The 15,198-nt window shown below is 39.0% G+C and overlaps 1 protein-coding gene across 1 annotated transcript in view; it reads right to left on the bottom strand.

Moving 5' to 3' along the window:
• LOC135220658 (carnitine O-palmitoyltransferase 1, liver isoform-like) overlaps nt 1-15,198 on the bottom strand; it is a 485,885-nt gene that overhangs the window by 241,258 nt on the left and 229,429 nt on the right. The window contains 1 exon segment of the mRNA XM_064258010.1: nt 5,069-5,220. Coding sequence (XP_064114080.1) covers nt 5,069-5,220 — 152 coding nt within the window.

Here is a 15,198-nt window from a genome sequence, read left to right as displayed (position 1 = left end):
TCGAAAGCTTTCCCTGCAAGACTGAAGCGGAGAAATTTCCTTGAAGACTGATGGACTGGTATCTGAAAGTATGCGTCCTTTAGATCGACTGTCAGCATAAAGTCCGATTCTGACTGCTTGTAGAACCGTTTTCGGAGTTTCCATCTTGAAACTGGTTTTCCTTATAAACAGATTCAGCGTTGACAGGTCTATTACTGTCCTCCACTCCCCGTTGGCTTTGGGTACCAGAAAAATCCTGCTATAGAAGCCTTTTGTCGGACTCCATACTTGTTGCACAGCTCCTTTTTCCATCATCTTCTTCACTTCGTCCTGCAGAATAGTGGCCTTCTGAGATTTGTGGGCATAAGTGACGTGGGGTAATGTTGATCTGTCAGGGGCGGGGTTACCTCGAACGGAATCAAATACCCGATCCTGAGAACATCCACCACCCACTGCTCTGCCCCTAGTTCCTGCCACACCTTCCAGTGATTTGCCAGGCAACCCCCCACTGGTGTGGCCGGAGTGATGGGAGGCACCCATCCTATCTTCTTGAGCCTCTCCTCTTCCCTATTGCCCCTTCCTCTGTTGTTTCTATTGTGAAAGGGCGATGAGTATCCTCTTTGGGGAAGAAGGTCTTGTGACTCTATTAGGGATGCATGTCTCGCTGTCTTCTTTCGAGACATCTGCTGTTGTCTTCCCTCCAAAGGAGTAGTTTGACTGTTAGACGTTTTTTCCTAACTGCCTGTTGCACCAACCTATCGTTAGTGTCCATCCTTCTTCTATCTATCGCCTCTTCCAGTATGACCTCTGGCAACAGTAGTTGCGATTCCAAGATATCCCCATTCCTCATTGCTAACAGGGAATCCAAATCCACATTGCGGCTTAGTCTAGCAATGCTGCATCTCTCCTCCATTAGCAGGATATTTGCCCAAACATTGGCACTTACGTTTGTCAGGTACGCAATCGCCTTGGAACCTGACTGTAGTAATCTAATGAACAATGGTTCATCCACTACTTTCCTTGTTGCTTCCGAGGATGCAATTTTTGCCACTGCTGTTGACCAAAGGTCTAACCAGGAAGCAGCCTGAAAGACAGAAGAAGCTGTTGCTTCTAACGTAGCAGCCTCTTGGTACGTCATCGAAGGCACTCCATTTTAACCTGATCCAAGGTTAATCCAGGCCTTAACCTTACAACATTAGGGTTCATTTGTCTAGACAGCAAAGGGACCTTCGGTGTCGTATAATATCTCCTTTGCTTTATCATTGGAGGGGAATAAATTTAAATGATCTATTAGATCTTTAAGGAATTATCCCTCCCTGCAATCTTTGCGTTTACGTGTTGCAAGACCGATTCCGCATGACTCGAACAAGGCAATTCATACGACACCTTGGTATCCCTCTTTAGTCCAAACGCCATGTCAATTCCAGGAGGAAGTATACTGGCCGGTGTTTCTGTCTTCTCCGAAAGGCTATTGAATTGACGAATCAAATCAATAACCTCTGCATACGAGGCCAGAAACTCTTGGTTTTCTGCTTCCTCCGGCTCTAGTGTACCACTCTCCGTCACGAGGGATGTTGTCTCGCCTCTATCTTCTGACAGACGGCCCGGAATTCCACGGCCGCGGTCTCTTTGATCTTTGCTGGCCGCTGTTGGCTCGATCCCGGATAGTCAGCAGGGGAACAAGAACGTCTCACTCTTTCTCTGCTCACGGATCTAGAGCGAGAATCTCGTCTAGATCTCCAAGATGAAGGCTCCCTTAAGACAGAGATAAGTTCGTCTCTATTAGCATTGCATCGTTTTTCGAGCGTCGGCGAGCCCGGCCTCGGCCTTCTATCCAGACGGACACTGCCTTCCACGAACGTATCCGCCGAGGTTGCCAACTCTCTATTTTTCGTACTTTTAATAGGAGCCTTATCATCCTTCGTACGTACTTTGAACGGCCTTACGGGCGAAACTGGGACCTGCACTCCATCCTCTGCTGCACCTTTCGCCACCAACGTCGATTTTACCAGAGGTATCGCAGTTTTTGCGATCCGAACTGGCAACTCCGCCTCGGCCGCTAGCTCGCTGGCCCGTCACCTCTCTCGCTTGTTCGGATTCTTGCGAACGGCTTCGTCTGCCAACCTTGTGCTTAATAGCCACTGATTTTCCGACCTTCTTGCTGACTTGGAAATGACAGTCTTGGTCCGAAGAAGAGGAAGAATTGATTCTTCTCCTCTTGGCCCGAGGATCCGCCAGGAACTCCCGAATCCTCCTCCAACGCCTTGACTGGCGCTCGCCGTGATGTTATCGGACTTAGCGATGACGCCGAACTAGAGGAAGAAGACGAAGAAGGCGAATCACACTTTTTCTTTTTGTCTCTCTTATTCATTCTCTTCTCTATATCCCTGTAATTTCTGCATTACAGTTTGCATTGACGGGTCGAAGGCGTATTAGCGTCTGGGTGCAGCGAAAAAGGCCGAGAATCGGTCTGTGACGTCATCACGCCTGCCATATCAGAGTGTGACGTATGTTGTGACGTCATCCCTTCTCGTAGGGAGAGACTGAGAGGTTTCTGCTGACAACCGCACGTTTGCTGCCAAACTACCTCCCACGTTCTGCATCGCTGTAAATACTGAGTGGGATGGTGAAGCCGCGGCATTAATTCCCATAATTGCAAGCCCGGGGGATGAGGAACATTCAGCGCTGCCGGACCCTGCTGGAACCGTGACGTCATATAATGCGCAAGCAGACCATCCAAGGTTGGTACGCCTGGTAGGCCTAGCGCTGACCACGTACCATCTAACCTATGCGCTTGAGTAGCAGGAGCCTGGAACAAAGATGGCGGATCTCCCCCTCTACTTGCTGGGAACAAAGGAGAGTGCAAATTATTCATAAAATTACCCAAGGCCCCTCCTGACGTTTCCGATACAGAACCGCTAGGAGAAAAACCGAGGGTATGAGACAATTCAAAAGCAGGTGGAGAAACATATGGAGCAGCCTGGTTTATTACCGATACAAAAGAAGCCGGTAAGGTTTTGGTCATCCAAAGATGGCGTCACCACCTTCCTTTTGTATTGGCTTTTCCCATAGAACTTCTTCCACTGTTTCACCGACCAACCGCGACAAACAGAACACGGATTAGTAACCGTACATACGTTTTCCCTGCACCTACTACACGTTGGATGAGGATCCGTCGACACCGAAGTTAGGAACCTAGAACATGGAAAGCCACTGACTCCTGGGCATTTCCTTTGTCTCCTCTTCGAAGCGGTAGACGATCCCGATGTTGAGGCAAAATTCTCCATCATACCACGTATACACTCTTACCACACACTGATCACACTTGGAGAAAGAAAAGGAATGAAAAATAAAAAATGAAATGGATAAAGAACGGGCAAACTGAAAAACCGGCTTTAAATGAGATAGACAGTAACACGTCTTATCTTAAAGGCGGTAGGAAAATAACTGATGGGTCACAGGTAGCCGTGGGCATTCTGGGTATACATGCCCCGTGACCTGGTATAGATGCCATTAGTCCCTGGATCTCACAAGTGTAATTTTAATTCTACCGGTTTCCAGCTTGGCGCTAGTAAATCCTAATGTTAAGACCGAAGGTTTGTTTCGTGTATGAACAAATACACATTCAGCATCATCCCAAGGTTCAAACTGGACTCCTCTAAATGTTCTATGAGCTCTTGGAGAAGGAAAATATTAGGACTACAGAAAGGGTGTGGAAAAGCAAGGACGTTGAAGGTATTTTGGTAGGAAGCTTCCTACCAAAACACCCTTAACTCCCTTGCAACTCTTGATGGACGTAGCAGTGGGTTATGTGCTGGAACTCTATGGCACTTTTCTCAATGGCAAAACCCCTATGTAATGATTCCCAGTGACGGTTTAGAATGTTTTGTGGGGTAAAGGGATACAAAAGATACAATACTTGATGTTACTCATTAATAATTAATACAGGCTGAGATTATGCAGTGAATATCTACAGATGTACAATAAATAAAGTCATGAAACAGATAAACATAACTCTCTCTCTAATGGCTGTAGTTTTTGTATATATTGATGTCTTCCGGTGCATATTTATATCCAAGGTTTACATGTTGAAAATGGGTGAAGTGCTAACAAGGCAGCAGATCTGGCAACAACATAATAAATTTCCACGTAGGAGAACTAGCTACTTTACTGGGTTCCAATCTACAGCAACAGTAGTTTAGTGCGCTATAACCTTGGCGACAATAAGAACTGTCCATGTGATATGACATGGTCTTATGGTGTTAACTGCATAATGCCATAACATTCCCCTACCTCACACTGAGAGATACTTAAGTTATGTACAGATCATCATTAAAAATCCTCCCAAATTCTAACGGATTTGGTTGAGAATTTCCCGTATTTGTCAACATTAGTATTTACATTGGTTCCATAGCAAGAACGAAGTTCTTTAATGGGATGTTGCCACCAAGTGTGTCTTCTTGAAAATACAGGCAGTCCCTGGGTTACAACGGGGGTTCCGTTCTTGAGACTGAAAATCGTCGTAAGCCGGAACATCATAAAAAATACTAAGAAAACCTTACTTTTAATGCATTGGGTGCATTGAAAACTATGTAAACTGCACTCTTATTGCATTTTTCATCAAAAAAAAACCTTCAAATATTGATTATTTTGCATTTTTGGTGTCATATTTCATCTGCCAGAACAGTGTTGTAGGCATCGTAACCGTGGAACATGCGTTGTAACCCTGGAAATAATTTCTGATGAATATAATTGAAAAGTGCCTTAACCTCGGAACGTCGTAAGCCGAACCCGTCGTAACTCGGAGACTGCCTGTATCTTCATATTCACAGAGTGGGAGATGACTATACTTTTAAGACAATTTCAGGTGAGAGACATCTACTTTAGTGACAATTACAGGGATTCAATACAATTTTCCTGTTTTTCAGGCTGGTTGAGTTGGAAAAAAACTTCAAGCTATAATGGAACCACAGCCGAGATTCTCTCTAGGCTAAATAAATTATCTTTGCTTCTCAAGATATTATAACTTCATACGTACCAATTACTTCCAATGAAGACCTATTGATTCCCTTACTGACTTCATACGTACCAATTACTTCCAATGAAGACCTATTGATTCCCTTACTGAAGTATTTTGAGCGTGCCTCAGCCCAAGGTTTGCGTTCACCAGCAGTAAGAGCACCAAGGTAAAGTTCTCCTTTTTCTGGTGCAGACTCATCATTCAAGATACGTTCAAATTGGCTGTAAAGGAGATATAATCTATATTGCAACTATTACCTTGAACATTACATTGACATGTATTAAATAATTTAAAAATGGACCATACACATTGAGGATATCATGATGTTACTATTGTACAAATTCATTAAAAGTCAAAATCCTAACATTCAGTATCTCTCCTAGTGATGTAAACCACAACTTTCTGCGATGTCAGCTTAAATTTAGCTATCAGTTCTTTATACAGGTTAAAGATTTGATTATCCATTACTTGACCGCCAGCATTTACCTCTGGTAGAAATGTACTTTTCTTAATTACTGGAAACATATCTTTCTCACTGTTTATCTGTAATTGACTGGAGTATCTGAAGGGCAATTTTTGGCACCTGTTACCTCAAATGCCACATTCAGTTTACTTCACTGGATAGTGACCACATATGACACTGGCTGGCGCTGTTTTCAAAGTCTAACATATAATACCTGATTTTAGCCTAGTTTTTTGCACTGAATCCAAAATTCATGCTCATTTTACTCAATCAGATCAAGTTAATGAAATATTAGCACATTAAAAATATCCTAAATTCTGATCTATTTTTAGGTGAATGAAACAATATATGGAATATTCACATATTCATAGAGGGCTTACAAAATATTTTGAATAGATAGCAAGAAGAGTATAATGAACTAAGGAAGCTACTCATGAATGAATGGTCTCTTCAGAGACTTCCATTTGTGCTAAGCAGACTCCACATCCCTCTTCAGGCACCAGCAGTAGTCGGCCAGAAAGTTGACATTTCATCGCCATTGATAGCGTTCCTCCATAACACTGATATGTTGGTGAAAGCGCTCACCTTGTTCTTTACTGAGGTCTCCACAATTCTCTGGAGAACAGTCCAGATGAGGCCGGAGGAAATGATTTTCATTGACATGTGTACCAAGTTAGTGGAAATTCTCCATTAACTCATCAACCACCTCTTGATACTGGGAACTTCTGTGGTTGCCAAGGAAGTTTACAATGACTGATTTCAGGGACAACCAGGCAGAGTTCAGCAAGATTCAGTGCATCATCAAAAATAGCATCCATGATGAGTAACCTTATTTGAGGACCATCAAATATACCTACCTTAAGTTTCTCCATGCTTTTTTGTTGAAACTTCTGATGAAGGAAAGCAAATCCTCTACCTTCCCTGTCCAATGCCTTTACAAACTTCTTCAAGAGACCGAGTTTGATGTGGAGGGGTGGAAGCTATATCTTGCTCGGTTCAACCTGAGGGTGGGACAGAACGTTGTGTGACCGCGTTTTAATTCTTGTCTTGATGATCACTCTTGTCTGACATAATGCTGGTCATCAGCATGGCTATCCCATAAGCACAGAAAGCATGGATACTTAGTGTAACCACCTTGAAGTCCTAGGATGAGTCCAACAACTTTAAGATCTCCACAGATAAACCATTTATATTCCTGGTAGTTCAGAGCAGACAACAGACGCTCTATGCTCTTGTGGGATTCTTTCATTTCAACTGAGTGCCCAACAGGGATTGATGAAAACTTATTTGTTATTCAAAAGAACTGCCTTGAGACTTCTGTTAGATGAGTCAATGAAAAGTCTCCATTCCATAGCGTCATACTTAAGACCAAGTAATTCAATCAGGTCAGCAATATTGTTACAGTAGACCAGTGAAGATGCTTCATCAAAGTGAGGGATTTTCTAAATTCTCTTGTGGTCCCTATACCAACAGAATGTTGTTCCTGGTGCCAGTAGATGTTTCTCTCAATGAAGAGAATCCAGTAGCTGGGCAGACTCCTTGGAAAGGTTCAGGTCTTGTGCCAGGTCACTGAGTTCGGCTTGGGTCAAAGGCACCGGTTGGTCGCCCTCTTCTGGCCTGTATGCACCACACTCAGCTGTATCAGTCATGTCACTAGATTTGGAATTAGAACTAGTAGTAGATTCCATGGTGACATTTGGCTCAGGAACAGGAAGACCAGGGTCATGGGAAACTGGCTTTAAGGCAGAAGGAACATCAGAGTATTGAACATTAGGGCTGGCCAAGAATCTGCAATTTTAGACTTGACAAAATAGACTCTTGGAGAGGGTGGACTCACAAAAATTGATTCTGGAGTCGACTCCCAGGGTGCAGCTCCACCTAAGAAAAACAAACGAGAGATGGTAGGTTTCGGGGAGGTCATGGAGGAAAGAAATATTCGCCAGGTCACTCAGGGTGATGTCAATATAGCATTCACTCGGCCCTCAGGCGCTTCCTAAGCTGCTTAAGAGAGACAGGCCTGCATTTCAAGATAATTACAAATGTTCTCTGTCCAATAAAACACGACCATAAAGTCAAACTAAAATCGAGCGGTAGGGAGGAATTAAAACAGATTAATGTAGCACTGCCTATTTTCATATAGGAGAACACTGCTTTAGGCTATCTGCCTTTTCTGGGCCATCTTAATCCTCTTAATCTATACCCTTGCCCTAAGCCTTTTAGTTTTAGCAGTTTGTCTCGAATCAAATAGCCTATTTCTTTCTTTTTTTTCATTATAAATGCTATACGTACTTATTTCCTTCTTTTGTATTTATCTTATTAACTTATAATCAATTATTCTGCTATATGTTTCAAAGATTGTTTGTGAGTCTAATTTCAATTACAATTGTTTACACTCATTTTTATTCACCTTAGAATTTTTCTTTATTAATCTGTTTTATTTTACACTCCCTTATGTTTATTTTTAACTCTCCTCTCTTTTATATATCCTCCTTCCAATCACTGAATGTCACTGACTGATCCCTAAGAGCAAGCGGTCAGTGAGCTGACCCCAGGTCGGTGATCATGATGAAAGAGTCATGAATTCATGATCATGTGTGCCGAACAGCTGGCGAATAGGGAGCAGAGCAGAGTAAATTTTCTGTGGATGTGAGTCGATTCCAGAACCGCTAAGCTAGACTCGATTTCTGCCCACCACTATTGAACATGATGCTTGTTCTTGTGATTGATGCCTTTTAGATTTGTCATACAAAAGTCTGTAACATGATCTTTCCCTTCCCTCCACACTGTTGGGACACCAAATGGCATACCCTTCCTTTTCCTGTTCCTCCAATCCCGTAAGTTGTCTATATGTTTTGCAGCAGATATGGGGAGCGAATGGCTTATCCTGGTCCGCTAGTTTGACTCCAGAGTAAGCTTGTATGCCTTCTTCACAAAATCTGTGATTTTTGCTTGACAGTCTGGAAGAACCACATGTCAGATATAACAGAACCTATTAGGATAGTTTTTACACTTCCAATTCATTTTTATCCATATATAGACCTGAAAAGTGAAATAAAAATAATTATCAAAGGTTACCCGATTTTGCAAAAACAAAGCCCACAAACACTTGGATGATTGCAATATTTTGGAAAAATATGCTGGAATAGAAATAGACTATATCTTAGAAACCAGACCCAACACATGAAAATGAACTGTATCTTTGAGTTCAGCATGCAAGAAGGGTCCGACATCAGTTGGAAAACACTTGACCTTTGTAAATAAAAGAAAAAAAAAAGTTTTGAAACACAGGCCAGTGTAATCAATGTTCTTACAACTTGGTCTGTGCCATTGCCTAAGCACCATAGCCTTCCTAAGCACTACAGTCAAGGGCTCGTGTTCCTTTGTTTAAGGGTAACATTTGCAGACTTTCCTCAGGCCCATTTTAACATTTTTTTCATAATTGGTGTTTTTTATGTTAGTGATTACATATACCCATTGTCTATAATAGTTTTTATTCTGCTATATAATAATCACTACTAAAATATATTTACTGCTTTTATTCTAAATATCAGCAACTCCTTCTTGCCCCTATTCACTTTTACATATTTGCAGTAATAGTACCTTGAGATAAGAGTTTAATTCGTTCTGTAACAAGGCTCGTAAGTCAATCTACTTGTACCGTATGTCAAACTAATTTTTCCCATTTAAAGTAACTTAATAGATTTAATCTGTTCCAGCCCTGTGAAACATCCCCAAACCATCACAAATTATGAAAAAAAAAAAAAAAAAAAAAAAAAAAAAAAAAACAAAAAAAAAAAAAAAAAAAAAAAAAAAAAAAAAAAAAAAATAGATGTTTTTAATTAAACACACAAGTACAGGTATTATCCTACTTACAACGGGGTTAGGTTCCAAAAAACCCATCGTTTGTTGGAAAATCGTATCTTGAATATTGCCTAGGGTACTCAAGACCATCTTTACATATAGGGTTGCCTAGTCTACACTACATAGTATACTTTATACATATATAGTATAATAATTGTTAATTTCAGTTAATTCTCTAGGTTCAATGCATATTGGCTTATGATAATTCAGTACAGAGAGAAATTGAATAACATTAACCCTTAAACGCCAATTGGACGTAATAAACGTCGAAGAAAATTGTCTGTTGGGTGCCGAACTGACGTATGGTACGTCGACGAAATGTTTTTGAAAAATCCGCGGAAAAAGGGTTATAAGCCTACTAGGCAAAAACATTTGAATCACGCACCTTGGGGGATGCTGGGAGTTCACGGATCAAGCTGTTGTTTTGTTTACAATTGTTACGCAGGCGGGCAAGCGCATATTTCTTTCTTCTCGCACTAAAAAGCATCAGCGACATATCTCAGAAATTGTTTCGTCACTTTGACATAATTTTTGCACGATTTTATATTAGCCGTTACAGAGTATTATATATGAAAATGTGCGCAATTTCATGTAGAATACAACTATAAACAACTCATGGTTGTAGCTTTTATCAGTTTTGAAATATTTTCATATAAATAACGATAAGTGCCAAAATTTCTACCTTCGGTCAAATTTGACTCGACCGAAATGGTCGAAAAACATAATTGTAAGCTAAAACTCTTATATTCTAGTAATATTCAATCACTTACCTTCATTTTGCAACAAATTGGAAGTCTCTTGCACAATATTTCGATTTATGGTGAATTTATGAAAACACTTTTTCCTTATCTGCGCGGTAACTATTCCGAAAAATTCATAAATTTTTTCGTCCGATTGTCGTAATGTTTGCACCATTTTAAATTAGCCGTTGCATAAAGTTTTATATATGAAAATGTGTGCAATTTCATGTAGAATACAACAAAAACATGTGCAATTTTATGTAGAATACAACAAAAAACAACTCATTGTTGTAGCTTATCAGTTTTGAAATATATATTTTCATATAAATAACGATAAATAGAAAAAATTTGACCTTCGGTCAACTTTAACTCAACTGAAATGGTAAAAAACTGCAATTGTAAGCTACAACACTTACAGTCTAGTAATATTCAATCAATTACCTTAATTTTTCAACAAAGATTTATGGTGAATTTTTGAAAACTTTTTACGTCTGCACATTACGAATTCATGCATCATATTGTGATAATATTTTCTCTGTGTTGCTTTGATTGTTTTACAATTTGTTATATACCAAAACAATCGCAATTTAGTGTACAATACAACAAAAAAATAATTAACTCATTAGCTTTAACCGTTTTGCTCACAGCGCGATTTGTATACAATTATATATGGAATTTTTTTTGCGCTGTCATATATTCCAATATTTATATATGATATTTTTTCATTTCTGATGTATGCATACTAAACTTCAGGCAATGACAAAAAAAGGAGCCAAAATAAACTTTAATCTTGAAAATTAAGCGTGTTATGATTTTTTGAAAAAAACTTTTTTTCCTCTTCAGTGCTCACTCGCGAATGCCGCCGGCATATGTAAGAAACTTTCGGAAATACTGGCTCGGCGTTTAAGGGTTAACATGAGTTAGCCTAGTGTATACTATGGTATATCATATACATACAAATACAGTAGCCTAGCCTACAGTATACTCTATACTACATATATGTTATAGTAATTTATTAATATAAGCCAATTCTGGAGGTTCAAAAAAATCGGACTCAGTCCGACATCAGTATATCTGGGAGATGGCAGGCTGCTGATGGCTACAAATAATTATAAAATAAAAATGTAACAAATATCTATCTTTTCCATGAATCTTTTAAAAATGTATAGTACATTATTTCATTGTATCCAATAATATTGTATGTACTCTCATATTGCATTATAAAACAATAACACATAGCAGTCAAAATTTTGGTTTGGAAATCAGTTTATGTGGATTACGAGTTTATTTTGGTGTACTTAACCAGTGGCCTTGATTTAACTCAATTCTGTGCAGATTTTCTTGCTTCTAGCCAGCTGGTATAAACAAATATCTAGATACTTTACTTATAGGAGAGAAAGTAATTTTTCGTTATACTATACGTACAACATTTTTCCAAGTCGAAATATGACCTAAATACTTTCATTGTGAACCAAACTATTTTTTCCATTAACAGAATGTGCAAAAAAAAAATAATGTGCTTCCGTTCACTATTTTCACTTGATTTCATCATAATATGAGCTTTATGTTATCTTTTATCAGCGTGAATACATCAGTAAAATGTGTTCTTTCAAGCCAAGTAGTTTTGATTAAATATTATTTTTTCTCAATTTTATCTACGGTTGTGTTTGATGGCATACGTTTACAGGAGTTTTATCCTAGTTGACGATGCACTATAATAGTCATTAGCAGCTTGAACAGTTTCCTCAGCTTCAGCTTGCTGATCTTTTACAGCGAATAAAGTTATTACATAAAATATATCAGTCCTATTCTACATAACGTCATTTATAACATAACTACAGCAATTGTTTAGTATCGTACGATCGTTGAAATACAAGCCAATTGGATGTTATCCAAATCGGTCGTACTTAGCAAAAAAGTTGTTTCTCATTCAGTTGTTCGTGGCTTTACACATTTACGCGACGAGCATGTATAACGTTAAAACAATACAGTGGTCCCCCTTATTCGCTGGGGATGCGTACCAGACCCCTCCGTGAATAGTTAGAACCTGCGAATAGTTGAAACCCCTATAAAAATGCTTAAAACCTCCTATTTTGTTAGTTAAAATTCAAGAAAAACCCACTAAAATTCATTATACTTGTTTTTTTAATAGTTTTATCACAAAAGTGCATTTTATGATGAAATTGATAAAAAAAAAAACCAGGAATTTCTGGATATTTCTCATAGAAAAATACCGTGAATAGGCGAATTTTCCTTGAATAATGCGGGGAAATGTTCCCTACAGAAATCTGTGTGAGTCCGCAAATCCAGAGAACACGAATCCGGGGGTTCCACTGTACTTTTATTAATCTCTTTTGCTGTTTTTGAACTTATTTTACAAGAAGATGGGCTTGCTTTTGCCTGCCTTTTAAAAGAAGTGTTATTATCCTTAAAAAGTGCTGGTGCTGCTGATGCTGGACCTGTGTGCCAACTACTGGCAGCCTCCCAAAGCACGACTCGTATCTCAGAATTCCACTTGTATCTCAGACAAAAATATGGACAGAGTCACAGCTCATATCTAAAAAAAATTTGTATGTTGGGCTGCTTGTATCTCAATGTATTACTGTATACATACTGTTTATAAATTCTATACTGTGGAAACTCACTATGAAAGTTCCTGGAATTTTATGATATCCAGAATGTATGCTCATTAGGGATAAGAGCACAGTATTTGTAACAACGGATTTTCTAAAATACATTTCCAACTAACTACAGTAGTCCCCTGTATTCATGGGGGATGCGTACCAGACCCAACCCCCAATAGTTAGAACCTGTGAATGGCTGGAAACTATAAAAATGCTTAAAACCTCCTATTTTGTTAGTTAAAACTCAAGAAAAACCCACTAAAAACTTGTATACCTGCTTTTTTTAATAGTTTTATCACAAAAGTGCATTTTATGATTAAAAAAAAAAAAAAAAAAAATTTGTGGACATTTCTTATAGAAAAATACTGCGAATAGGCAAATTTTCCCCCAATAGTTAGAAACCTGTGAATAATTGAATAGTTAAAACTCAAGAAAAACCCACTAAAAACTTGTATACCTGCTTTTTTTAGTTTTATCACAAAAGTGCATTTTATGATAAAAAAAAAAACAGGAATTTGTGGACATTTATAGAAAAATACTGCGAATAGGCAAATTTTCCGCGAATAATGGGGGGAATGTTCCAGAGAGAAATCCGCGAATGTGTGAATCTTCGAATCCGGAGAACGCAAATACAGGGGGTCCACTGTAAGCATGGGGGGAAGCAGTACAGGAATTCCACCGCAGACAAGGATTATGGAGACTAAATGAAATGTTTAAAAAGCCCAAGCAGAACCTGATAACATTCAAGAAAAGAAAACACACATTACAGAGTATATGCTTGTACAAAGAATGAAGGAGACAGTTACCCTGCCTAATAATATAGCAATGAAAGCCCAAGAGACCCAATCATACTAATGAAAGTCATGAAAGCAACCTTTCTCCAGTTCAACAGACAATACATATAGTACAACAAAAAATTTACGGAACCAATAGTAACCTCTCTGGGAGTCATCAACCATCTGTCTCTTCATTTTTGAAACATCAATCATGTGACGACAGAATTTCAGAATTTTATGATGACTGGGAAACAGGAGTTTATGGCTGAAATAAAGCCATTTATCTTGCACAGACATGGTGTGAAATGATGGCGGACAATTTATGTTGTTCTCACATCTACGCAAGACTTAGTGAAAGTAAAGTCATTCTACCAACAAACACTATTCTGGCTGAAACCAACTAGTATAAGAAAATTCTTTGTACAGGCAGTCCCCAGTTATCGGCGATCCGATTTTATGGGGCTTGTCTAGCGCCGTAAGTTGCCAAAAAATGAGCAATTTTCGGCACCGAAATGCTCAGATTTCTGGTCATCAGCACCGGAAGCACAGTACTGGCTCCAATACATAACTAACAGAGGTGCTTTCAACCAGTCAATGGGGCAAAATTCCGGTTATAGGCGGCAATCAGCGCCAATTTCTGGTTATCGGCGATTTTTGCTTATAATCAAGCCGTCAGAACAGCAGCCCCGTCAATAACCAGGGATTGCTTGTCATTGGGTTTGTCTTATAGAACCTTGGGGGAACATGAGAGAGTAACTAACTCCTTGAGGACTCGCAGCAGCTTCCAAAAACAGGTTCTACCTGCATCAAAACCTGTTTTACCCATATTTAAGCAGGACAGTCTATACTTTCATACCATACTTAACTGAAAATGCTTCAAGTGTTCAAGGACTACCTATGTGACAAGTGTCTGAAATCCCTCCAACTGAGTACTTGGAAGAACTGTGATGACATGGCAAGTATGAGAGAAAGGAGAGAAGACAGACACAATGAGAGTAAAATTAGAGTCCTCAATACTGCCTAAAATTAAGACTCAATTCTCTCTTTAATAAAACACAATGCTACAAAATCTGAAAAATTTAAATGACTATTTGATAGCATGAAGATTAAAATGTACAGAGAGAGAGAGAGAGAGAGAGAGGAGAAGAGAGAGAGAGAGAGAGAGAGAGAGAGAGAGAGAGATTAATATTAGCTAGCCAACAATTATGAAGCAAGATAAGTGTACCATAAGTACAGTGGTACCTCGACATACGAAATTAATCCGTTCCGAGGCAGCCTTCGTATCATGAGCTTTTCGTATCTTGAACCACATTTTACATGTAAAATGCCTAATCCGTTCCAAGCCCTACAAAAACACCCCAGTAAATTATATTTTCAGGCCTACAACACATGTTCTAGGGTTACGACGCCGATCCAACGGAAGAAATAAGACTCCAAAAAGGCAAAATACTGTACATACTTGAGTAATATTCAACTGCATGTAATGTTCAACCCTATTTTTACTGCATATACGTATTAGGACTTTAGCATATGTCCCTTAGCAATAAGCCTAGCCTATGTTAGCAGTTGCTACTGTAGCCTAGTCTATGATTCTGACATCTAAACCTAAGAAGTTAAAAGCTTAGAATATGCCAATAAAATCTATAAATAATCAGTATGTACTCATTTCAAATACGTAATTATTAATTAATCATTAACTATAATACACAAACAAACAAACAAAACCTTCCAACCT

This window comes from Macrobrachium nipponense, chromosome 2 (assembly GCF_015104395.2).
Source record: "Macrobrachium nipponense isolate FS-2020 chromosome 2, ASM1510439v2, whole genome shotgun sequence".
Classification (NCBI taxonomy): domain Eukaryota; kingdom Metazoa; phylum Arthropoda; class Malacostraca; order Decapoda; family Palaemonidae; genus Macrobrachium; species Macrobrachium nipponense.
This window is presented reverse-complemented; position numbering and strand designations above follow the sequence as displayed.